The sequence below is a fragment of the Vespula pensylvanica genome, chromosome 9 (genome assembly GCF_014466175.1).
Source record: "Vespula pensylvanica isolate Volc-1 chromosome 9, ASM1446617v1, whole genome shotgun sequence".
Lineage (NCBI taxonomy): Eukaryota > Metazoa > Arthropoda > Insecta > Hymenoptera > Vespidae > Vespula > Vespula pensylvanica.
In genome coordinates, this window is record NC_057693.1 from 4384347 (window position 1) to 4409196 (window position 24850).

General features: G+C 50.3%; 1 protein-coding gene across 3 annotated transcripts in view; it reads right to left on the reverse strand.

Moving 5' to 3' along the window:
- LOC122631468 (probable nuclear hormone receptor HR38) overlaps positions 1 to 24850 on the reverse strand; it is a 31025-nt gene that overhangs the window by 1215 nt on the left and 4960 nt on the right. For 2 of the 3 annotated variants that reach the window (XM_043817184.1, XM_043817183.1), the window contains exons 2-7: positions 3570 to 3835; positions 2069 to 2307; positions 1398 to 1949; positions 898 to 1267; positions 481 to 789; positions 12 to 246 (exon numbers count right to left, since the gene is read on the reverse strand). In XM_043817184.1, coding sequence (XP_043673119.1) covers positions 12 to 246; positions 481 to 789; positions 898 to 1267; positions 1398 to 1949; positions 2069 to 2307; positions 3570 to 3835 — 1971 coding nt within the window. Of the gene's footprint in view, positions 1 to 11; positions 247 to 480; positions 790 to 897; positions 1268 to 1397; positions 1950 to 2068; positions 2308 to 3569; positions 3836 to 4357; positions 4948 to 24850 lie in introns of those variants that run through there. The other variant, XM_043817186.1, reaches the window with a different exon arrangement.

Below are 24850 nucleotides of genomic sequence, written 5' to 3' on the forward strand. Positions count from 1 at the left end.
AGACTACTCACCGGTAATCAGGGTAAGAGCGCAAAGACAGGCGAACGCGCTAATGTCCACGTCCAACCCGTGAAGAGACTTGCAAAACTCGAGAATGCTGTGGAGCCAGTCGCCGAAGCTACGTTGGCACTGTTCGAGAGCTAGGACGACCCCGTTGCAGAATGTCAACTTTGTATCCTCGGGTTTCGTACGGTAAGCCAACCTGAGGACGAACAGTTCCAGGCTGGCCGATTGGAACAACAATTCCTGCGAGAAAAGAAAAAGGGAAACATTGCTGTGCGGAACGTTTAGCGGTACGACTGTACTGGATGACGCGTGAGATGGAAAACTCGTAGACGACTCGTAGAACGAGCACGACTCTTATCGTCGAAACGAGGCGGACGCTCGTCGAGAATGACCTTTTAGAAAATGTACGAGCTTATCGATCTTCGTCGTCTTCGAGCACGAGTACGATGCACATAGTCGAGGACGATCGCTCACCTGATCCTCTCGTGCCAGGTCCGTAAAGCCAGGTATTTTGTCGGCAAAATTTCTGATCACATCGATCGAGGTGGTTAACAGACTGTAGAATTGTTGAATTTTTTCAGCCTCGGTGACGGACAAATCTCCGGGTCTCGATTGTCTGTACTGCGAGTAATCGAGATTCATTCTATCCGGCGTCGTGTCTAAATGAGCTCGAACCAAAGCCGTGATCAAGGATACCGGCGGACTCGGCGGCGATTCCTGCGGTGATTTCGGCTTCGAAGGCAATCTTCCGCGACGGCCCTTCAAAGAGTCCGTCCTAACGACCTGTCGAACGAACGCTTAGTACCTATCAACCCTCTCGAAGGTCACGGAGGAGTCCGTGAAGGAGGAGGAACAAGAGGAAGAAGCAGGAGAAGAAGAAGATCGACTTACTTCTTTCACCATGCCGACCATGAGACACTTTTGGAAGCGACAGAATTGGCAACGATTTCGGCGACGCTTGTCGACCGGACAAGCTTTTTCGGCGAGGCAAACGTATTTGGAACCCTTTTGGACCGTCCTCTTGAAGAAACCTTTGCAGCCCTCGCACGTACGCACGCCGTAGTGCTGACACGCTGCCGTGTCCCCGCAAACGGCGCACAACTGGCTCGGGCTTGGCGGTGCACGTTCACCGGTAGTGCCGCTTCCGGACGACGGTGAACTGACCGAACTCCCGGTACTCGCTGTGCTCGCGGTGCTGGCTATGCTAGCGATGCTCGCGTTACCACCCCCGCGTGCCTTGGGAGACTCGTTGCTGCCACTACTGTCGATGTCAATCAAAAACGGTTCGATAACTTTTCTCAGTTTCAGTTGCTACTTGAAAGTATGTTAAACGATATGTATATATATATATGCAGACGTTCGAGGATCGCTCCTTTTCTCGGAATAATTACCTTGCTGATTCCGACCTTTGAGTCGGCAAAGACGCTCTTCGCGAACGCGGAGGACCGACGACGATGTTTTCGATGTTTGGACATATGTCCGTTGGAGGAACCGGTACCGACACCGTGGAGCCACCGGTGATGGTAGGCGCTTGACCGTACACCATAGGCACGGTCACCGCTACTCCGTAAGGTGAATCTTGCCGATGACTCGACGGCGACGGCATCGCCGCGGTCGGCGTCGGTGCCGATTCCGTCGAAAAATAGCCTTGATGGTGATGATGGTGTTGTTGCGGTTGAGGCTGTTGTTGTTGTTGTTGTTGTTGTTGATGATGCTGGGGATGGTGATGGTGGTGTTGCGGCTGCTGATGAGGTTGCTGTTGGTTGTGGTGCTCGTGATAGGAGACGGCCGGTGTGAAATCGGTGGAATAGTGACCAGTGCCGCAGGAATATACCGAATTGTCGTAACAGTCGTCGTCCATCTTGATGCCGAGACCCTGGAGTTCCTGTCTGGTATATCGTTGCACCGTGTAGGTCTCTTGGAAGCTCGGCAATGGCGTGGGACTATAATAGAGTATCGTTCTGTTTTGGGGACCGCTTGGACCACTCATTTTCTTGGGTCTTGGAGTCGATTCGATTATACACGCACACACGCAGATCATAAATTCTCAGAAAAATAATACCTCAGCGAATCTGCTTGAATTTCTTCGGGGAGGGGTGGTGGCGGAGGAGGAGGTTGCGCCGTTTGATGATGAACGCTTTGCTGCGGTTGAGCCGGCTCATCGCTCGTCGGCACACCCTGCGGATTACCCAGCTGCAATTCCGGAAATGGATCCAGCTCCTCCGGCAGACTTCCGGCATCCGCGGAATCCGTGTAGGGAGCGCTCAACAAATCCGCGAAACTGCTGCATCCAAATGGACTCTGAAATTTAAACAAATTCGCGTGCGATATATTTATTTGAACGTTTCGAGAAAGAGAAACGAGCCTAAAATCGACCCGAGGGCTTCGGGGTTTCGCTATCTTTGCCGAAAAGTATCGCGCTCGTCTAAACAAAGTCGTTCCAGCGATAGGTCCAAGTTACCAACTGCGAGTTTCGTTGAAGCGCGATTACACTTCGTCGAGACATCGATGTACGCAATCGAGGTGCGCAGCTAGAATGTTCCGAGAGACCGAACAGTATCGCGTGTTGCCTAGAACCTGGCGTTCGATAGAGAGTCGATCAACCTTTCTTCTTTCGAAAGCGAGTAAATAAAACAAGGAGCGGTCGTTCTCTTATCCGCGTATTTAAAGATTATTTTCATAATAAACATCCACGATGTACTCGATTGAGAGTAATATTCAGAAAAGAGCGATCGATTAAAAATACCTTTTTAGCTCAACTTTGATCATTTCGACCCGCATTATTTTCTTCTCGTCCAAAAGCTATTTCTGTTTGCATTTCGAAAAGGAAATTTTCGCAAGAGGAAAACAAGTAAGATCCAAAAAAAGTAAAGGAACGATAGAAATGGAAAAAGAAAGGCAAGGTAGAAAGGTCTAGATCGGAGGTTGCAGTAAAAGTATAAAGAATTAGAATATTCAATTTGAGTCGACCGTTCTGGCTGACATTTTGCTCATCGCTCCCTCGAGAGAGGGAGGAAGGGAGAGAGGCACCGCAAAACCCGCGTCTTTCGCAGAAGAGCCTTTTAAAGGGCTCCTCGACGTTAAAACCGACTTTAGCCCGCTAATTTCGAGCACGGTTCTTCGCCTCGCGATCGCTCATCGAGTTAATTGCGCGTAAAGCCTTTCCATACGGAGAAAAGAAAGGAAGAAGGAAACGAGTAGGATAACGTAGGTGAGTCCGAATGCAGATTACGATAGTGGGTTGGAATGCAGACGGAACGCGATGCTAACCAGTCGAGGATCGAGACGTTGAAAACGCGAGGTGGATGATCCTGATCCCGGTTCTTGAACCGTTATGTACGAGCGCATAAGATATCGTAAACTTCGTTTTATCTAAAAATATAATCGTTTTAAGGTTCAAATCAAAAAGAGAAAATTAATGACAAAGATAGCTGTCGGAGAATGTTTCAATATTTAGACGATATCGGATCGATATCTATTCATATATTGCTTTTCGATTTCAAGAGAACGTCAAAGTTGGATTAACGAAAGATAGACTTTCGAACGTATAGTAATTAACCCACCTGTGTTTGGAGCAGAAGCATACTTGAGGCGACTGTGAAGGCCGTCGTGGTCGTAGTGATCGAGGAGTGATTTGTGCAACCGAGAACCGGAACGGTAGCTGTTGCCTGTCGTTGCTGCTGTCGCTGCCGATGCGACTGCTGCTGCTGCTGCTGCTGCTGCTGCTGCTGTTGCTGTTGCTGCTGCTCTATCTCGTTTCGAGTAACGGCTACCGCACGTTGGCTACCGTTGCTGTTGTCGCTGTCGCCGTTCGGCGAGTGCAACTGCCCTGCAATGCGAAAATACAAGAAATTCTGTAAATATTCCCTATCTCGTATTCCCTTTCATACGCCATCGGAAATTCCCTCGTTTTTCGTCAAAGACAAAATCAATCAATTTGATTCTCCTACACGTTTTTCATCGTTCGACATTGAAACGAATCGAACGATGGAAAAATGGGTCACGCGCATTGTACACCTGGCGTGTTGGTAGAAAAAGAAGAAAATAGACGCTCGCATTGATGCGACGTTATACGTCGGGAAAAAGTTTCTAAAGTTTAATTTCAAACGCGATATCGATGTCGGATGTTCAGCGAGACACGCGTTCCATTATCGTGCCGTGCCGTTTATTGGTTTTAATCTTTCCGTATTTTTGTATCTCGCTTAGACGCATACACACACACGCGCGCGCGCGCGCGCGCGTATGTATGTATATATATGTATGTACATACATTATCCAAGAGAAGAAAATGCTCTATTCGAAAACGAATCGCGTTTTATCTGCGCGTAATGATATGCGGGTAAGTACGTACAATATCTTCGATACGGTGAGTGACCGTCGTCCATGACGATCATTTCTGCCCAGAAGAAACCAGAAACGAGTAGAAAAAACGGTTTAACATTCGCGAAGGATACGAGCGGAACGTTGGAATTTTAGGAAATAAAATATTTCGAAGAGAAGAGCGATCTCTAACGGGCCAAGGATGCCGGCGGCTCTGTTGCTGGCCCCGCGGCTAACCGTACAACCGAATTTCGAGAACCACTTTCACTTGCTCTCGGATTCTTCCTAATTTTCGTGCCTCCTTCGAAAATCTCTTCCTGTCGCGCGTCCAAGGACGAGCGCGATATCAGGAGGACGTTCTTCTCTTTGTCGACTGAGGCCTTAGACGTCGACGCCTCTTCCTATATAGGGTCGCATCGGCACCCCCAGGGAGACATGAAATCGTTGGCATTTAAAATACTACCACCCCGTTCTATAGACGCAACCCGGCGAAGGCCCCACCGTGATTATTATTGCGCGATATTATCTCGAGGGATGGTCGACGGTTCTACCTACTTATCGTGTTTCCATTTTTCTCATAACTTTCCAACGTTTTTAGATCCTTCGATCGTTTTCGACTACAGCACGTTTTCGACTAAGTCTTAGCAACGACGTCTCGAGTATTCGCGCGTTCGGAAAACGTGTTAAACGTTATTGAGAACGATATAAAGCGTTATAACCACGTAATCGGATACGACGACAGCCGGACGAATTCCTCTCCCTTCCGAAACTAGCATAGCACATCGAGATAGGCGATAACGATACCCTCGCCCCGTGACTTTTTACCCGTTGGTAAAACACTTTGAAACGCTCTCGAGCTAAATCGCGAGAGGTCTCATCGTGGAGGACATCGATTTGAAAAGGGGGACGTTTAAATTGCCGAGACGATTAGGGACGATACCGTCACGGTTATTGCAAATTAAAAGAACGTCGACGAGGGAGGTGGGACCGAGCGTATTTATCTTGCGCTCCCCACCTCTATACATATAGAATCCCATTATTATGTGTCTCGTTAACGGATCCGTTAGAGATCGAAAACTTTTCTCTAGTTCGTTCGAGGAGTCGTCGTTTACCGTGCGCTCATCGAGATTTGAGGATATTTCGTTTAGTTCAGGCTACGTGTCTATCTGTCGAAACGTAGGTAGAAGAGGGAGGGGAGAGAGAGAGAGGTAACGATATCGCGACGGCGGTACGTAAGTAAGTAAAGTGCTTGCGTTCCCCACCTACGTAGGAGAGCGTTTAGTCGGCTGCACCTGAACAGGTTGCACGTGCAAGAAGAAAGAACGTGGCTGTCCTCCGAGCCCGCTCGGTTCGGCTCGGCTCGGCACGGCTCGGCTCTTTCTCGGCCGACGTAGGCAGGGTAAAGGCAGAGGAGAGGACAGGGTAGGGTGTCGAGCGGCAAGAGAAAGAGTAGGGTTTGCCGAACAGCGTGTGCCAAGTGGATTACTGCGGTCCACGCGTCCCTCCCACGAACCACGCCTCTCCACGTGCCGCGGTACGATCGCCACCGTCGTCGTCGCGTGCACACCCGGCTCCTCTCCCATCCTTCGACCCTACCCTCTACTTCGTCCCTATCGTCGGCACCCTTTCGCCGGAGGTTTCCTTCGCCTCTCCTTAACGTCCGAGTTAATTCATCGGGAAGGTGCCCGATGTACCTGCCGGATGGAAAGTACAGTTGCCCATCGCGACGATCGACGACGAAAATTAACTATCGAAAGTAAACCTAACTATAATAGTCGACGTTTCGTTTGATATCGCTCGTAAAATCGAACGTTAGCGAAGGCGAAGAGACGTTTCCTCTAAAAATAGTCGCGTCTAACGACACACGGTCGGGAGAGCGTGTGGCCTTTGATTTCGCGGCGTAGGACGTAAAGCGTGCCTTTTAACGAGCGATTCTTCGACCGGCCGATACTCCTTTCTTCTTGCCAGGAGGCGGTATAAACATCGAAGAGGCGAGAGATAAATTCCAACGAGTTATACGTGTTTCTCTTTCTCTCTCTCGCGCGCGCTCGCGCGCGAAGCTTTTCCACTTTTCAACAAAGCCGGCAGAACGTTGGAACTTTCTTTGGAAGAAAACGCTTTTAGCATTCGCGATCGACCCGTCGTCTCGTATGCAGGCACACCTAAGCGAGGCGCGCGCTCCTACCTGCGTGAGAGAAAGTGGGACCCGGTCTCGGTGCGTCGTACCCGCAAGACGCGTAATCGCGTGCGAGTACGAGCTCGACGACGACGCGTGTCTTCGACCGAAGCTCTCGTCTGGGCCTGGAGACCCGACACGGTCTCGACTCGGTCTCGACTCGGTCTCGACTCGGTCTCGACTCGGTCTCGACTCGGCCTCGACTTCTCGCCCACACGCGAGAAACGGTTTCCGGAACGGGCTTCGTACGCTCCAGAGACTCCGGTCGAACGATCATAATTAACCCTTTCACCGCTAAGTAAGAGATATTCCTGAAATCTTCTCGCTATCTATCCTTTTTCTTCTCGTTCCTTTTCGGCCATCCGCTAACGAGTTCTCCGCTTCGGAGTCTCTCCAATTATCCCTATCGACGTTGAATTATTTTCTTACGCGAATTATCGGACGTACCTCCCGATACGAAGGAACACCTTTCGGTGATTCGAGCTCGCGCTCGCTGTTATTCTCCTTCGTTATTTATGCGTTCGTGTATCGTCGCTTCGATGCCGCTGCCATTCGTAACTTTCCTTCGAGACATTACCGAGCTGGTGGAATAGATAGCGAGCATCGAATAAAAATTCTCTCGAATAAACGAGGAGAAGAAGAAGGCGTCGCCGTTCGTTATCCCAATGAAAAGGATATTATTTTGAAAGTCGCCGATTTCGCGTCCCACCGATTTAAAAAGCCGTATTGATATACGAGCGGCATGCGCGGCGCAACGGGCTGCTTTCACTTTAATTAAATTTTGTCCAAGATTAATGTTATCGTAGTTTGTGTCAATGGCCGGTGGACATGTTTTCGGGAGATTCACACGCCGTGTCGAGGCGTCTTCGAAAAGAAAAAAAAAAGATAAAAAAAGAAAACAAAAAAGAGAAAAGGAACATATCCTTTTCTGTTAAAACATCTCCGAGCGTATGCAGAACGCTCTTGACCATTCGTCATTTTTCTTCCCGCAATACTTTCTTTCGCGCACGAGATATCGCTCGAGGCGAAATTTCTAGGGCGTCAAAAACGAGCTTCGTCCTGAAATAATACTCGTCGAACGATTCGTCGAACGTCCGATAACGCGCTTATTCTATTCTATTCGCATTAACGTGACGTCTTCATCGTGTTCATTTCTCTAACGATCGCGGAAATGCTTCTTATAGATGAATAAAAGATAAATATTATAGTAGCACGCGCGTCGCTCTTTCCTACGGTGTACGGAATGAATCGTGACGCCGAGTACGATAATCGCCGATTTCTCTCTCTCCTTCCTCTCTCTCTCTCTCTCTCTCCCCCCTCTCTCGTAGGCTTAAATAGATATCGGCGAGTACGATATACACGTGTATCTAAGTGGAATTAAGGAAGGCGCGAGCGGACAAAGTTCCGTTAAAGCGATTGTTCCCACGGCGGAAAGGACGATCTAAGAAAGCGATCCTGGTGTTGCTGCACCAAGAGCGAAAGAGAAGCAAAGATAGAAAGTGGGAGGGCGAGAGAGAGAAAGAGAGAGAGAGAGAGAGAGAGAGAGAGAGAGAAATGAAGAGAAAGAAGGAAAAGAGAAGGAGCAGCACGAGTCGTGGCGCCCGATAATGTTCGCGCACGTTTCCAAAGCTTTTATAGGTCTGTGTGTATGTACGCATTCTACGTACACGTGTGTGTGCAGGCTTTCCAGCTGCGAGCGAGCAAAGAGGCAAATCGCTGTGGGTGAATGCAACCAAGTTGCTAGGACGGATTAGAGTGCGATGCATACTGTCGAAGGAGGTGAAAGAAGAGAGCCGCCGCGTCGGTGGCAGCAAGAGGACGAAGATGGCGGAGGAGGTGGAGGAGGACACGGAGAGACGCTTGCGACACGCAGTAGGCCTGATGGGTAGGTAGGTAGGTAGGTAGGTAGGTAGGTAGGTAGGTTGGTTGGTACCTATATCGCCCCCTGACCCCGAATAACTACCGTGAGACCGACTTAGCTCCGGCCTGGAGCACTCTCCTTTGCACTCTCCTTTGCACTCTCCGCCACCTCCGCGACGAACAAGTGGAAGGGTATGTATGACACGGGAGAAGGGAAAAATCTCACGAGATGGGTGCAGCGAGCAACCAATCAATTTTTTTCTTTCGCCCTCCGATTTATCTCCGCTCTTCGAGACGATTAATTAGATCGATGAATATAACGAATATAGGTACATGTAACGAACATACCTACGAAACGAACCCCGAGTTTTTCATTTTCATTATTTTTATCATTTTCCCCTCGACCCTTTGCTTCACAGAACGATCCAAGATGTACGAGAAATTACTGTTCTCTGAAGCGATTCGAATTTATATGCATCGTGCTCGAACTCGAATCGTCTTATCTTTTACAAGACTCTTCGATCGGCCTGCGCGCGTGAGAGGGAGAGAGAGAGAGAGAGAGAGAGAGAGAGAGAGAGTAAGGAGATCGTGATGTAATTTCTGATACGCGCTTCAGCCCGGAAATAAATTCTCTCGCGACGCTTTTTGCGTCCACGTATTTCGTATCTCTTTGAATGTACGCCGAACAACGACAGAGACTTTCGGTACGCGTTAAACGATAAGTCGTTAATAAGTAGGAAAGAAAAATTAAGTAAAATTATGCAACGCGAGCGTCAACCGGTGGCGATGCTAGAAAAGAGAGTTGTGTGTGTGCGTTTATGCGTCTCTATCCACGTATATTTTTACAGATCTAATGGCTTCCCGATATCCCGATTGCCGATCCTGTAATAAGAGAAAGTGCGGTACATATCTATATAGACATAATGCCGCATTTCGCACTCGACGTAATTAAATAAACGACGTCGCGCATTTCCTGCGGACGGACGCGAACTTTGAGGAGGAACGAAGCGATACGTCCGTCGATCAAGGATTCGAATATCGGAACGAAAAAAAAGAAGAGAAAGAGACGTATCGAACTTCGAAGGCTTTGGAGAAAGAAGAGAAACTTTTGTCGAGCTATCGAAAACGACGCGAAGGCGATAACCATCGGAAAGGGGCCGTGCATCAAGGCGAAAGTCTAGCCGTAAATCTTTCGAAGGAAATCCTCTCCTCCTCGGTCGTACTCGCTAGTAGAGGCTGTCTCGGAAGATCTTTACTACTCGACGACGACGACGACGACGACGACGCGATCGTTGCCGTTGCCGAGATTCGGACGTTCTCGAACGACGATAAATTATCGATCAACCATAAAGAGGAAAATAAGCGCGTTGGACGAGCATGCCGGTGATAAATCATACGAAAAGTTTTCAAGTAAGAACAAGAGACAAAGAGAGACATCCTTTATCGTCCCTTTCTCTCTTTCCATTTGCCTGTAAGAGCGATACTTGTTTCGTCTTCTCCAACGCGTTGAACGCTTGAATTCCTAAGCTGAAAGACTAGGCAAATAGAAATCTCCGGAGCGAGGTACTACCGGTGCAATTATATTCCTGGTAACATTGTCTTGCGAAATTCGCAATTTCGTCATTGAGTAGGCGAACCAGAGGACGCGATGGGCATAACAGACGTTAACGGAGTAGAGGAGAGATAGATAGATAGATAGATAGATAGATAGAGAGAGAGAGAGAGAGAGAGAGAGAGAGAGAGAGAGAGAGAGAGAGAGAGAGAGAGAGAGTATCTCCATCAATATTTTTAGAAACGGTAAGAAGAATCCGTTTGAAGAAACGATCCGAGAAGCAAGATGGCTGGTGTCGAGGTCGGCTCCACCCACGCTTCGATCTTCGCATGCGTGTTCCACGGACGAGTATCGATTGCTCGGTCCCTTTTTAAGAAGGTCGGAGAGAAGGACCGAAGCGAAGGAACGGGGCTAGGATCAACGACGTCGCGCTTCGACGGGCGTCGAGCTCACCGCCCGATCTGCCCTTTCTCCCGGCCTTTATCCACGAGGATATTTCGTTTCGAACGACTCTCCGAAGGATGGACAAATTTTATAAAAAAAGGAAGAAGCAGCGAGATCGAGGTAAAGGATTAGAACGGAGCGAGGAAGGTGCGAGACGCGCAAGCGATTCCCATGTCGTTGAATCCTAGAGGCCGTGTAAGCGTTTACGGGTACACTCGTCGTTCCTCCTTAATTCGCGTTTTACGAGTCTCTCGCTCGCACGCGCATACGGGTGAACGTGGTAGAAAGTCCACGCACATAAATCTGAGAGATCGCCGGTCAACTTTTACAAGATGAACACGTAAGATCCTCGGCAATTATTCGTACTCGAATCTAGCAAAAAGAGCAAGAGGGAAGCGGAGGAACGATGAAGGAGCTAAAGAGAACGTATCCGAGAGAACTTTTGCCACGCGAGAGAAGGGAAGAAAGAGGAGAGGAAGGAAAAAAAGGAGCGAACGCGAACGCGAAGACGAGGAGGACGCATCCTGCAAAACGCGTCGGATAGTTATGCAAGAGGCCACGTTTGGCGCGTCCGCAACACGGGCAGGTTCGACCGGTCTTAATTGCAATCGTCCTGCCGGACGACTTTGCTACGAAAACTAGTTGGTACGGGCGTAGAAACGACGCGACGGCTCGTTTAACGACCAATCGGTATATTTCTGTCCCCTTCGATCTCCTCGCGAATATCGTCAATCGACGATGCAAATTCCGCAAACTTTTTCGATCGTTTCGATCGTGTCGCGATCGAACGTACTCGCGTGTGAAACGATCGACGAAAAATGGCATCGTAAGATATAAGCAATTAGTCGGTAGAGGACTCCTGTCGTCGAGACAAAGTACCTTAAGGTCGAATTTTAATCGGTCCGTTCAGGCGAATTCGCGTGGATGCTCGAGGCCTGCGAGAAACGTCTTCGCCGGAACGTTTGTTCGCTGGCAGGCGGACGGCGCGTCGAATCGTCGACTATGGGATAGCGGTAGAAAGGACGATCGGTGACTACTTTCATCGAAATCGTATGCGAGCCATGGCGGATCTCTAATCGAGCGATGACGCCGCATCGGAGAGATTCGAAGGAGGAACGATGACTCGAACCGCCTCGCTTCTTTGCTCGCGAGTGAAATTAGCTTGCAAGGATCGAAAGAAACGTATGACAGGTGTTAAACGTAAAGAAACTTCGAGATCCGTGGGTCGACGGAGAACGTCGATCGCTCGCGGTAGACACGAATTGGGCCGCTAAACGGGCCGCGCCGCGTCGCACGGTAACTCGATATTAATACAAGAGCATAAACAATGTCCGGCTACGCTTTGGAATGTCTCGGCGATTACTCATGGCACGTGCTCGGAGCGTTTATCTCGGCGTCGATCGTGCACCTCTCCCGCGAAAGTTCCGAACCGTAAATTGCACCATCGATTACGTCGTCGCGTAGGTTCTCGCGCGAGGAGTACAGCGCTCTTACGTGCCGCGTCGTTTTATCGACGATTGCACGCCGCGAACGTACCCCCGTCGTTTCCGATTCGCTTCGATTCGCGTTAATCGTTCTTCCTTGCCGAACGATTACTAACGTTTACGAAAAAGCGGTGATCGTTCCCTTGGACGTCGGACGAGTTTACTCGATCACGAGAAAACGAAATTTCCGATAGGTAAACGCCTCCGCCCAGTGTTCTCACGTTTATCCTACGTTTATCCGAAGGTAACGCCGCGCGTCGTAGTTTCAAGGCAAGTGTAAGTAACGGTAAACAGTGCGAGTATTAAAAGATTCCCGGTAGCAAGAGAGATAGACGGACAAGCAGATAGATAGATGATAGATAGATAGATAGATAGATATACGTATAGAGAGAGAGAAACGTTTCCCCGGGTTTAAGATTTCTCTTTTATCGATGTGGAGGATAGGGAACGCTGACGACAGCTGGAGTCATCTGCCTTTCGTTCCGCTGCCTGGGAAAAATCGAGAAGGTCGGTGCGTTCCAAGGACAAAAGGTAGAGAGTCATCGGCGAGGATGATCATTTTCTCGGCTCGATCTGATATTGCACTTCTGCCTTTTTTCTTTAGTGCCGTTCGAAGAGGATCTCGGACGAGCTCGTGACATCAACGGTGCGTCAGCCAACGTCGCGCTGGTTCGTGTTAAAAGATTCTCATCGAATGGTCGGATCGATAAGAACTCGCGGTATGCGATTGCTCGATCGCGTAAAATAATCGGCTCGCTCTTTTGCCATCTCGAAAACTGTCTCCGAAAAGGATCGTTCGAGATAAAGAAAAAAAAAAAAAAACAGTTAAAATGACTCGGAACTTGGCTCGCTCGAAGATCGCATACCGACGATTTCGAACGACTTATCGAGCATCTTAACGAATCTTACGGAATCCTCGAGCGATGAGTATCTCCTTTCGCGGTAGGCAACCGAGTATAAATGAATACGACCGAGAGAAAAATGAAAGACGAATCGCGCGTCTAGCACCTTGCAGTCAGCTGCCGCAAGTCGGCACCGGCTAACTTCTCGACGCGTTAGAGGAGAAAGGATCTATAGGGGTCACCGCATCCGTGCGAGACCGTGCGAATGGATAATCGCCGATTAATAAGGTCGGTTAGGGCTACGATCTACGCCCGAGCGAGGAGGAACTTTCGGGAAGGACTCGATTAATTCCACTCTCGCGACGTTCCCTCTCTCGATTACGCGAAGAAGAAACGCGAGTCAACGTCTCCGAAAGAAAGCGAATCTACGACGGAAGAACGCTTTGGCAAATAAATTAGATCTTTGTAAAGCCACGGGGGGGGGGGGAAGCTTCATCGGAGCCTACGGAATATTTTTCTCCTTTTAAGACAACGACGAGATCTGAATCTCGTACGATCGAGTCGTTCTTCCGGATTGTCTAGAGAGTCGCGAAGAAACGTTCGACGTAGCTATCTCGTTGACACTTGAAACATATTCCTCCTGAGAATATCTCGAGTTTGTCCGGAACATAAATTTTTCCGAACAATATGTATCGCCTATAGAAACGAAGATGACAAGAACGGAAAGGAGAGGCGCGCACACGGTGCCGTGAAAATAGATTCGTTAATTCCGAGTTACGAAGAAGTTTCGGTCGGGAAGCACTCGCATTTCATCAATCTTTCAGCCGTGCAGAGTCTATTTTAGCGATCGCTCTTCGTTTTGCGCCGGAATCGACGTTTTCGTAGTCATTAAACATTCCGTCATACTCGTATATAGAATTTTCTGGCGCGCTTCCCTCCCTTTAAACCGCGTCGTAGCGTCTACTCGACGTAAAGACGTTGAGAATGAAACGATATCGCGCCGGTCGGGAAGACGATAAGAAACATTGTCGCCTGTCGAGATTTCGAATGAAATATTCATTAAGTTTTGTCAGCTATCGTTGACGCGAACTTTCGAAAATCTAATCTTTGGACGTGCGGCCGAATCGATCGATCGAGCCGCGAGAAAAGAAGGATCGCCGAAGGATCAGAAGCGTCGCTTTCGACTCACGACCATAAACGCGCGATTCAAATGTTTCTGGAAACCGCGAGCACGCGTTGCGAAACTAATCCTGACACTGAACGCAACGGCCAGGGAAATAGACTTTCACGAGACCGCGAGTGGACGAGGATAGTCGTCAAATAAGGTCGTAAGCGATAACGCGCCGATGTACGATCCTCCAAATAAGAAATACGTCGGCGCGGAGGTGGAATTATCGCTCGTGTCCGTAAACTTTCACGGACGGATCCGAGACGCACCGTGTATACTCACCGCGCGAGCGTATCTTCGTCGAGCGTATTTCGTAAGACGGGTAGCGTCGATAGCGCACGCTCGATTGAGCGATCACCGCACGATCGTCCACGTTCGCCGCTTTTTGTCGAGCTCGACTCCGACTTTGGCCTATTCCTATTCGATGCGCCAATGCTATCGCGGATTAAACGAGCCGTCCAAAGATTTATTCGCTTGTAATTTCATTATAAAACGATCTACGCCATATCGGTCTGCTGCTTATAAAAAGCTCCTATTTACCCGGCGTCGAACGCGTAAGACCGGGCTCTTAATAGTCTCGGTCGTGCATCGAGGATGACTCGCCGAACGACTCGGAGCACGTTTCGCGGCTGGAGGGTCCGTAAGAAGATTCCAGACGGATCGCGTCTTTTAGTAGTCGGCACGAGCGTTATCGGCGTATCTACGAATTTGAATCGAATCGACGAATCTCGGACGTCTCGTCCAGCGAACGGCCATTCGCTAAAAAAAAGAGAGAAGAGTCGTAGAAACGCCGGAGATTCCGGTCGGTAGAGCGATTTCGCGGTGGAAATCGAGTCGAGTAGGCGGGAGGACGTAATCGTAGGAATATCGTAATAGGTACCTTAATCCCATCTAGCTTTCTATACCGCCCGCGGCGAGTTTACTCGCGCGCAAACGCCTGCCGTATGGCGAGCGAATCGAGCCGGCAACCAAGGCGCGTTCGAAGGGCCGAACGTATCCCACCCGCCATTTATCCACATCGCGCTCGCTTCGTCGTTCCTTCCGTCTCGGTACCCCGCTCTTTCTCTTTTCACCTTTCCCTTCTTCTCTTCTTAGCCTCCTTTTACACGCACGCGTACACGCATGCGCCCGTGTACTCCTTTCCCGCGCTGCACTCCGTCCTCCTACCCCGTCCCGCACGAGCAAGTATCATCCGCACTTTCTTTCGCATAATCCTCGACGATGATTCGGCAAGGAGTAATCTCCGATCTTCCTCCTCGCGTCCTACGACGCTTCCCAGGGATCTCGAATAGGATACTCGATCTTGATCGGACATTAAAACTCGAAATCTTTCCGATCTCTGTCGGCGAGGCAACGGAAATGGACGGCTATAAGAATTTCTCCGTGGCTACCGATCGAGCCGACGATATTTTCGGCGAGATTCGTAGGACGAGAGGAGCGTTTAATCGAGGCTCCTAAATCCTCCAAACTACTTTCGCCGTTTAAACAACTTTCTAACTCTTGAAGCCTCTCGAGACGGCCAGCGATTGCCGCGGAGCGCGTTCGTCGCGAGTGATTCTGCTAGGCGAGATTTTTCGAAAAACGGAAGAAGACGAGAGGAACGAGAAAGGGAGAGAAGAGTCTTACTCGAAAGAAGGATTTCTACGAGGAAACGAGTCGCGAAACGAGGTGGTGGCCTGCCGTGGGCGAGACGGGGAGAGAGAGAGAGAGAGAGAGAGAGAGAGAGAGCGCGCGCGAGAACGACGTAACGAGATATTAAACGTTCCTGCAATCTCTCGAACGTGTTTGCTCACGTAACTCGTATTAATGATACGTTAAATCGCCACGAGGGAGTAATTACAGAGGGCGCCGATAGCATGCGAGAGGTAAACGGCGTATTCGTGGTACGTCGTCCGTGCACGCGGAATACAAAAATCCTTTTCTCCTCGAGTCGAGGCGAGCAACGTAGGCCCGAAGGTTCGCCCGTACTTGAGAACGGCGAAGGCTACCGACGAAAAGGCTACCGACGAAAAGAATTTTCGACGACAGCGTCGATCCGAACGGATCTCTCTCCGTTGCTTTCGAGCGCGACACAATGAGACAATGAGAAAGAGCGATAGGTGGTAGTTCAGACGGGTTCTCAACGGTAATAACAATTAGCATAAGTCCCCGAGAGACAATCGGTCGAGGAATTCTTGCGCTGTTCTATCCGAGGCAATAAGTGCACCGAGATAAAACATCCTGCGTTGGCGGGCAAATCGCAGTCACGGCTGTAATTATTACGCAAAGACGAGCGACGCACGTGTTCCTAACGGTAGTACCGAGATCGCGCGCGTACGAACCGTGACGCCGACATTTCGACTATCGGTCGTCTCGTTATCACGATCGTCTCTCCCGTAACGATAGCCTGCGCGATAGCCTTTCGATCGGTAAAAAGGCGGACGAAAAAGCCGCTTCGATCGAGTCGACGTTTCGAATCTATCGCGATAAATACCTCAGTTGCGTCCCATATGTCGAATATCGTGCTCGGGGCGATGCGAGTCGACGGGATTGTACGTGAAGTCCGTCTTATCTCTCGTAATTATACTCCGGGCAGTGATACCGCGAAGAGATCGGCGGTGAACGCGTTGCGCGACGCCCGGGACCATCGATACGTCCGTAGATTTCTTTGCTTTGGGAATCCTCTTCGAAAGGAAGGAAGAACGATCGGCCCGGTCCAACGCGCGAGCGTACGGGCGCGCGCGCGGTGAAATTCTAATCGAGCGCGCCGCTCGAGTCGCCGCGAGAAGTCAATGGAGCGCGGTGGCTAAGTCAAAACCGGTTACGATCCACGTAATTGCTCGCGTGTAAATTTAGACGGGGCGAGAACGAGGCGAGAACGATACAGGAACCGCCGCCGCCGTTCGTTCCCCGTCGCTTCGCTATGCCCCGTTGATCGCTTTTAAAAGAGCGGCGCGCGGCCCGCCGTCGCGGTCCTGCGCCGAACGGCCGCGACCAACGGGCGATCGCGAAGCTGTTTTCCGGATAGCGGAAAAGGCGACATCTTTGAAATATCCTTTGAATTATCCCGCGGTCGTATTAAAAATGTAACAGGGGAAGGAATACGTAACGTACTCGCCGACGATAAGCACCGTTACCGATAATCGAATCGAACACGGAAATAATCAGCCAAACGTCTTTTTTCGCTCGGAGGACAAATGACGTAGAACGTTAGCCTGTCGCAAACGTTCGATCTGTGCGAAGCTCTTGTAAAATTTAAACCGAACGTTCCTTCCTTCTAACCAATTTGTCTAAGATCGTCGTTCCATTAGCCGGCTTAAAATAAATGCCATCTACGATCCTCGCAAATATAGATATCCGTCCTTACGAAGGAGGCTGGTACATACGGAGTCGAGTGACCCCCTTTCGACGTCGAAACTGCGTGACCCAGGCTCCGTTTTCTCGACTTGTCGCGTGATAAATTTAAGATCGATTTATGCAACGACGTGGTAACGAAGCGAATCGATAGGCTCGTTAATCATCGTCCAAGCTCGTACGGAGGATCCGATCGTAATCGGGGCACGAATTATTACGTCTCTTTCGAAGCTCGTAGCTCGAGCTCTCGTGCGAGAGGTTGCAGGATCGTAGCTCCTGGTCGTCCTTGGACGAGGTTGTGCGCGTGAAACTCTCTACGCTACGAAAATCAATGTTGAAGTTAGTAGGCCGTACTACGTCGAGCGAGGGAAGAGAGGGAAGGGAGAAAGAGGAGCATGGTAAAACGGGCGAAGGTGAAGGGCGAAGGTGCTAGGGAGTGATACGAATGTTCGGTAATCGGCTACGCGGATCGTCCTTGAACGCCGTCGTCGTCGTCCTCCTCGTCGTCGTCGAGAAAAATCGATATATCGGAGAAGCTCGCGAAGACGATATCTCGCTTCGAACTCGTCCGAGTTTGCCGATGACTCGACGAGTCGATCATCCTTCGAGACATTCGAAAGAGAGAGATTCGAAATTTCACGATCCAAGTTCGACGATCTTGGGTCGATTCTCGTTCCAGCGCACAAGCGAGACCTTCGAATCTCTTATCGTCCTCGAGCACGAGGACGTGCGTGTCCAAGAAACAGGACGCGCTTCTATCTCCCATTAATCGACTTTCGTTCAGCCACGATGCGCGTTAGTATTTCCCTGTCGTCAGGGATGTCCCGTTATCGATAACGTTTAGCGCGATAACGTGCGGAACGCTTAAAGGAAAGTCGGAGAACCGCTTTCGGGAGCGATCTCGTATCGATTTCGATTTCTCCTTGAAATTTCTCTACGGGCGTGCTGCTGCGCGCGCCTTCTTAGAACGGGAGAAAAGAAGAGAAGAAGAGAGAGAGAGAGAGAGAGAGAGAGAGAGAAACGTTCGGTATAGCAGTCCGTGCGTGAGCGTGTTCCGACGCGACAGCGCGCACAGCAGATAGGATCTCTCTGGTTGGTATGCGCCAGAGCGACCGATACGCGACACCCATACCGCGCGAGCAAACGAGCTGCAGGTTCCGTGACCCCGAAACCACGGATACGCTCTTGAGATATGCCACGAGGAAAACCTCTTAAGAGTTGCAAGTAAGATCGTCCTTCTTCCGTTAATTCGCAGGAGGAAAGGAATGACGGACGGACCGGATATCTCGATCATCGCCGGAAGCAAAGAGTTTCGATCGCTTCTCTCCTACGTTCGTTGGCCGCTACTTACTTACGTTACCACGTCGTTCGATCTCGATCGCGGTGGTTCGCGAAATGCGCGCGAAACGAGTTCCTTACCAGTTTCGACGATCCTCGGCGACGTTATGACGACGCGTTATGACTACCGCAACGTATCGAAAAAAAAAAGCAGCTACACTTTAACGCATAATCTTACGCGGCAGGCTATGTCATTTTACGTTCGTTCCTCGAGCGTTCCGTTTTATCGCATATATGCGATCTATAGTTGTATAGAGACATAAAGTTTATGATCGAAAGTGGTCCGCCAACGAAAGTGGGTGTCGAGAGTTTCAAAGACGCCGATATTTCGCAAGACCGAGATCGTCTTTCGGAGATCTTTTCGAGGACGCGTTTTCGGCCTTTTAATCGATCGTAGGAACGAGGAAACGAGAAGAAAAATGCTGTAAAAAAGAAAGAATTTGACAAACCTTCTCGCGTCCGCGCTCGGAAATCGACTTATGCTCGTCGATGCGTGACGTCGCCGGTAGTACCAAGGGAGCACAAAAAATACCTCGAGTAGATAGGTTTTCAATGTTAATACCGAGTCGAAGTAACGCTAGATTAGAAAACTTTCTCGTCCTGTCTATTAACGCGGCGACGTGGACGTGGAACGCGCGCGAGTCGTTTTTCCCCTAGAGTCGCCCGCTTGCGCGCGCGCTCGAGAAAGACAGAGATAGATGGAGGAAGAGAGAGAGAGAGAGAGGAAGAAAAAAAGTAAAATAATTTCCGACATTCGAATGCAAATTACGTATGATACGCGGTAGCAGGCTCACACGTGTTTCGACGTCGTATTTACGAAAGTGCTACCGCGTTTCGCGAAGATAACGATTCGATAAATTTCATCTCTCATCTTTCCTTTCGCGGAGCGTACTTATCGATCTCGAAAGATCTTGCAAGAAAAAGAGGAGGAAGCGCGGTCTTTGGTCGCTTCGAGAAATTCGCTTGCACATCTCGAGGAGAATAATACGCCAGGATGAGGGAAGAGAGTGAGAGAGGACTCGTTCGTACACGCACGGCGTAGCGTGCAACGAGCAAGCGGTTGATTTAGTCGCATAGATCGAGCTCCGCATACCAAACGACTGTGACCGACTACGAGTGGATCGAGACACCGTTGGGCCTCAAGGCCGTCGGGCTCGTAAAGCCAATTCGTGCCTCTCCCTCGTGCTCGACCGACCAAACAAGCCTTATTTTCGAGAGAATCTATAGAGAGAGGGAGAGAGAGAGAGAGAGAGAGAGAGGCGCGCGCGTGTACTTCGCACGCTCTTTCGTTGCAATTCGCCGAGATGGCACGTCGAGAACGAACGACCGTTGAAACGTCTCCCCGATACTAGCTCGCCGATCAGACGCGAATCATCGATAGCTACGTCTTATTTTCCTGCCAGAAACCATAGGACGCGTTCCATCGAGCGAGCGAACGTCGCGTCCTTAACGCAACCCTGCTCCAATTCGATCTCGCTTTTACGAATACGCTTTGGGATATTGCTTTTGAACCGGGTCCGTGGAATAGCTAAATAAGTAGGAGAATTTGCGTTCTGGCGAGAGGCCAGGAGACGGTAGACGCGTCGACGAATTCTTTGGATCTCGATGTTTACCTCCTCGTCGTATCTTTTCGTACGTATCTATACGATGCGAGACGTAAACGGAGATCCATCGCGGAGATTTTTAGCGACGAGGGCAAAGATCGAAGGTATAAAGAACGATGGAAGATCGTACGTTTAATTGATATACCGCAAACTTTCACGGTAATTCTTATTCGCGAGGCACCGCAAGCGTTTCACTAAAAAAAACCTCGCGTCCGTCCATCGGTAGTAGACTATCGTAAATACCCAGGTATCGTTATTTAAAGATAGATGGAAGGAAAATCGCGCGTGCGCGACCGATAAATCGGTCGCTGTAAAGCCAAGTACGATTCTACGAAAGCTATCTGATCGCGAGCGCTCGGCCGCCAACGAGCTCCACGAGTAGCAACGACTAGCAACGAGTAGACGCGAAAGCGCGTGGGTGTGCGCGAAATGGAAAAACAAAAGGAAAAAAAACGTAATGGATGACAGAAAATCTGATAAAGAGACGGACGTCGCGGAGAGACTCGTGCGAAAGTAATTAACCCGATGGTCAACGCTAATCGTTCTTTAAAGCGCCGTACGACTCGATCGAGATAATAACCGCGAGTCACTTTCTTTTTTTATATAGAAGCGTGCGAGTGCGAAAATCCCGCCCATTCATTCGTATCGCGTAAGGATTCGTTAGCGGATTACTCGCAAACACCGATTCCGTGTCTTCGAAGGTCCAACGGCTTCGGCCTTCGAGAAACGGGCTTCGATCGATCGTTCCTATCATCGCGCCAAATATCAAAAGCATTCCGACGTTTCTTCTCCCCCCCCCCCCCCCCCTCCCCATCTCTCTCTCTCTCTCTCTCTCTCTCTCGACGCGTTTGTCCGAACTTGTCGGATCCGACGGAACGAACGTCGAGGACTGACTGGATCGTCGCGAAAGTCGCTTGCGAGTAAAGTTCGTCGACGGCGAATATTAGTAAAATTGACGAAAAGTGGGCAAAGTGGGGAGAAGAAAGGAGGAAGGCAGAAGCCGAAGGACGGACGAGCGGAAGAAAAGTCGGTAGAGTCGACGGTTTCGGATTCCACCTGTTAAAAGGAACGCTCGATATCCATAGGAGCTATCCCCTTTAACCGGCGGCCTTGTCCGCCCCCGTCTAACGCACACACGATCCCACACCAAGAGCGACTCGACGAGCGCACCCTTCCCGCGCTCTGGGTCGTCAACATACATCCAGTCGGTCGACTTCGCCCCGCTCTCCCCGGGCCGATATCTACCTGGGCGCCTACGCGCGCGGCTTCACCCCCTTCCCGCCGCCTTCCCAACAATGACGTCATACTGCGACGTCGTCGATGACGTCACCGTTCCGTGCCGCAGTTCCGTTCATCGATCACGCGCGCGCACACTCGACCACCCTCTCTCCCTCGCGATCGGAGAGGCTCCAGGGCCGGCGAAAGAGGCACCCTCTCGATCTCTGCTCGATTCAATGACGTTCGCACGTGCGGAAAACACCTGCTGCCTACGCATTTCCGAGCTTTTTACGCGTTCCGGGCGCAGGAGACGGTTCTTTCAATGAAACGCGCGGAAAGACGAAACGCCTCCGCGGGTAGCAAGGGTCGCATACCAAGCGGAATAATCGTTCCAAAGCGATGCCTTTGGAGGAGCGTGGGACGACGAGAGACCGAAGGAACGCTACGTTCTTTAATCCTTCGAGCGTGCGACGAGGCGCGATCGTTGCGCCGCGTCGTTACGCCGTTACGCCGACACTTTGCTCGATCGCTCGCTCGAGCGAGCGAAAACGATTTTAATGAGAACAGAGACGAGACCGTCGTTTTTTATCTTTCCTTTTTTCGATACTTTTCACGACGACGCTCGTACGCTTTTATCAGGGATGTATTTACCGAGCGAGTAATCCTTTGGGACCTCGAGCGTCGTCTCGGTCTAAAAATCACTCGTCGCCGTCCCACCGACGCCGTCCCATCGCGCGCACCTTCCTGACGGACCGATCTTTTCCGGATCCTGCAGGCGCGTCGTGCAAACGAATCGATATATCTCTCCACGAGTTCGTCAAGCCTGGCGGATTATTGCGTTTAATCGATACGAAGCGGCTTACGTACGCTTACTTACGTCCGACAGCCTCCCTCGCCGCTGCCAGTACAAAAATAATTTCTGCTTATGCGCGCGCGAAAAGGATTTAAATGCTTCTCGCCTCTTGCGAGGAGCAACCGCTTAATTTTGTTGCTTCTTTCGTCATTCTAGCGCGTTGCATAACGAGCATTTCCGCGCCGGTCATTCACCAATACGTTTTGCTGTTCGTGTTTCGTCACTTTGGTTACGAGGCGGTGCAAAAAACTTGAGAAGAAGCAAGCACGCGCACAATGCATTCTGCGAGCCGCGCGAATCTCTCTCTCTCTCTCTCTCTCTCTCATCGCTTTTAGCTCAGCCTCTCGCGTTTCCGTACAGCGATATCGCTCGAAATAACTTATTTTCGCGATTAGGAGCAAGAGTAATTACCGATTGCTACATGAATCGTGAAAGAGACGGAGACGATTTCCGCCGATGAGCACGCGATCCGATGGAAAGAGAGTCTCGCGGATTTTTTCAGAACGGTCGCGAGTCGGAAAATTTCATAGTTGGCGGTCATTCACCAAATACCACGACGGCACCGGAGTATTTACGTTTGAGGAGAAAACGCGCGCGCGATGCATCGTCATCGCTTTGCTTTGGCACGAGTAACGAAAATGTCTTTTTTCTCTCTTTCTTTCCCTCTTTCTCCTTTATCCGTCTGTCTCGGTCTCTTTGCTTTTTACCGTCTTCCTGCGTGCTCGTTAAATTTAGCCCACTGCCACGCCGACTATTACGCGAGCGAGTTGTTAGCGGCGTAACTTTATCGCCTTCTCTCTCTCTCTCTCTCTTCCGTTCTACCGCTCGTTCCTATTCTCGCCTTACGAAAGCCAACGGCGTAACGGTACTTCCGCGAAATATAGTCGAAACGAAATTGCAAGCGCCGGGAGCTTGGCTCAAGGTCGACACCGAAACCGCGAAATTCCTTTCGGCGGACATCGTCGTCGACTGGCGTCGGTCGTATCGGTCGCACGAGTCGTTCCTCGCTTTATCCAGCTTATCGACTCATCCAACGATACGACAGAGTCCGCTCGTCGAAGAATGCGAGAGGCAATTCTTCTTTGGTTCGCGAGTACGGTAGCAAGTAGACGAGTCCGTTCAAACAGACGTTGTAGACATAAGAGGAAAAAGTTTCGCAAGGTGCATTACCACACTCGCGGAAGCTGCGGAACGGTGAAACGTATCGTTAAACATTCTTAGAGGAGCCGCTCGCGTCTTGCGAGAAACTCGCGAGAATTTTATCGACTTTGTGTCAAAAAGAGAAAGAAGGAGGATAAAAGTGGAAAGACGCGGTGGTCGCGCAAATGAGTCTGCGAGAGATCCGCGAATGAAACGTTTCTACGGATAAAAGTCGCACGAGAGAAATTGCGCGCAACTTTGCGAACGATTAAGAGCGAGCCAATAACGAAAGCAAAAGGTGGAAGAGAAAGAGGAAGCGAGAATCGAGGAGGACGAGATCGGGAGCGCAAACGCCATCACCGATGGCGACGACGGTACATGACGCCGAAAATAGCGTCGTCCTTGGCGGCACGCGTGACGTCGTAATGCCGTCGGTCGGTCGATGACGGACGGGGGCGGCGTTGTGACGTCAACGTTAATGCCTTCGTCGGTGGCGGTGTAGCGAGCGACGCCACCACCGTCGTCGCCGCGACGCCACCGACGCACCGAGCTTGCGCTCTGTCTTTCCCGAGCTTGCGCTCGATCCAACGGCTTCTCTCTCTCTCTCTCTCGCTCGTTCTCGCTCTCGCTCTCGCTCGCTTCCTAGACTTCGACTTTGAATGAAACGGCGGAGCGAAACCGATCCTACCGTTATTTTCCTCGTTCGGTATCTTCTTTCTTCTCCTTGTTCTCTTTCCTCCCGGCGCATGCAGTCTTTTCGAAATGAATTTTTCAGTCGTAAGAACGACGTACTACGCTCTTCGAACCAAAAATAAATACGTCCGTTCGTATAACGGTGCTGTTTTCGAAGCGTAAGAGCAAACGTCTTCGCGCGGAAGAAAACCGCGTCGTCTCGGAATCGACGTTTTCGTCAAAACTCGCACTACTCGAATACGTTTTCGCGGTGAAATCTATTTCAGGTAAAACAAGGCCGTGCGTCACTCGCGAGTCGCGTTACACATTTTTATCCGCTTCGTAGGAATAAATCACGCGCGAAAGCTGAGCGTCCGTCGCTCGCGCTCCTCGCGCGTTGCGCCTTTTCTGGTACGGATCCTCTTTTCTCCCGCCAATACGGAAGCCGGTACGTTAACTTTCGTGTCGCCGAGAGCCATGCCAAAGAAAACGCTATGTTTTCTTCGTAAATCACGGATAACGAGGAGATAGGTATTCGTTAATCGCGGGTTAATACGAAGGTTAAAAATAATAATCGGACGTTGCTATCGATCGCATCCGGGGAGAGCGAGGGTTGAGCGAGCAAAACCACGGGAAAAGGAGTTTTTAATGGCATTGTGCTCGTGACTCCTCCTCGTTCGTCTACCGACCCTTTCACTTCGATAGCACGCGCGAGTCGAGCGCGCAGCCGACGAATACCGGTAGTATGTGTACACACGTAAAGTTTTCGTTTTTAAGTCGCACAAGGTGCGACCTTTCATTAAGTAATTTCCATGTAACGGCACGTGCCTCTCTTTTCAG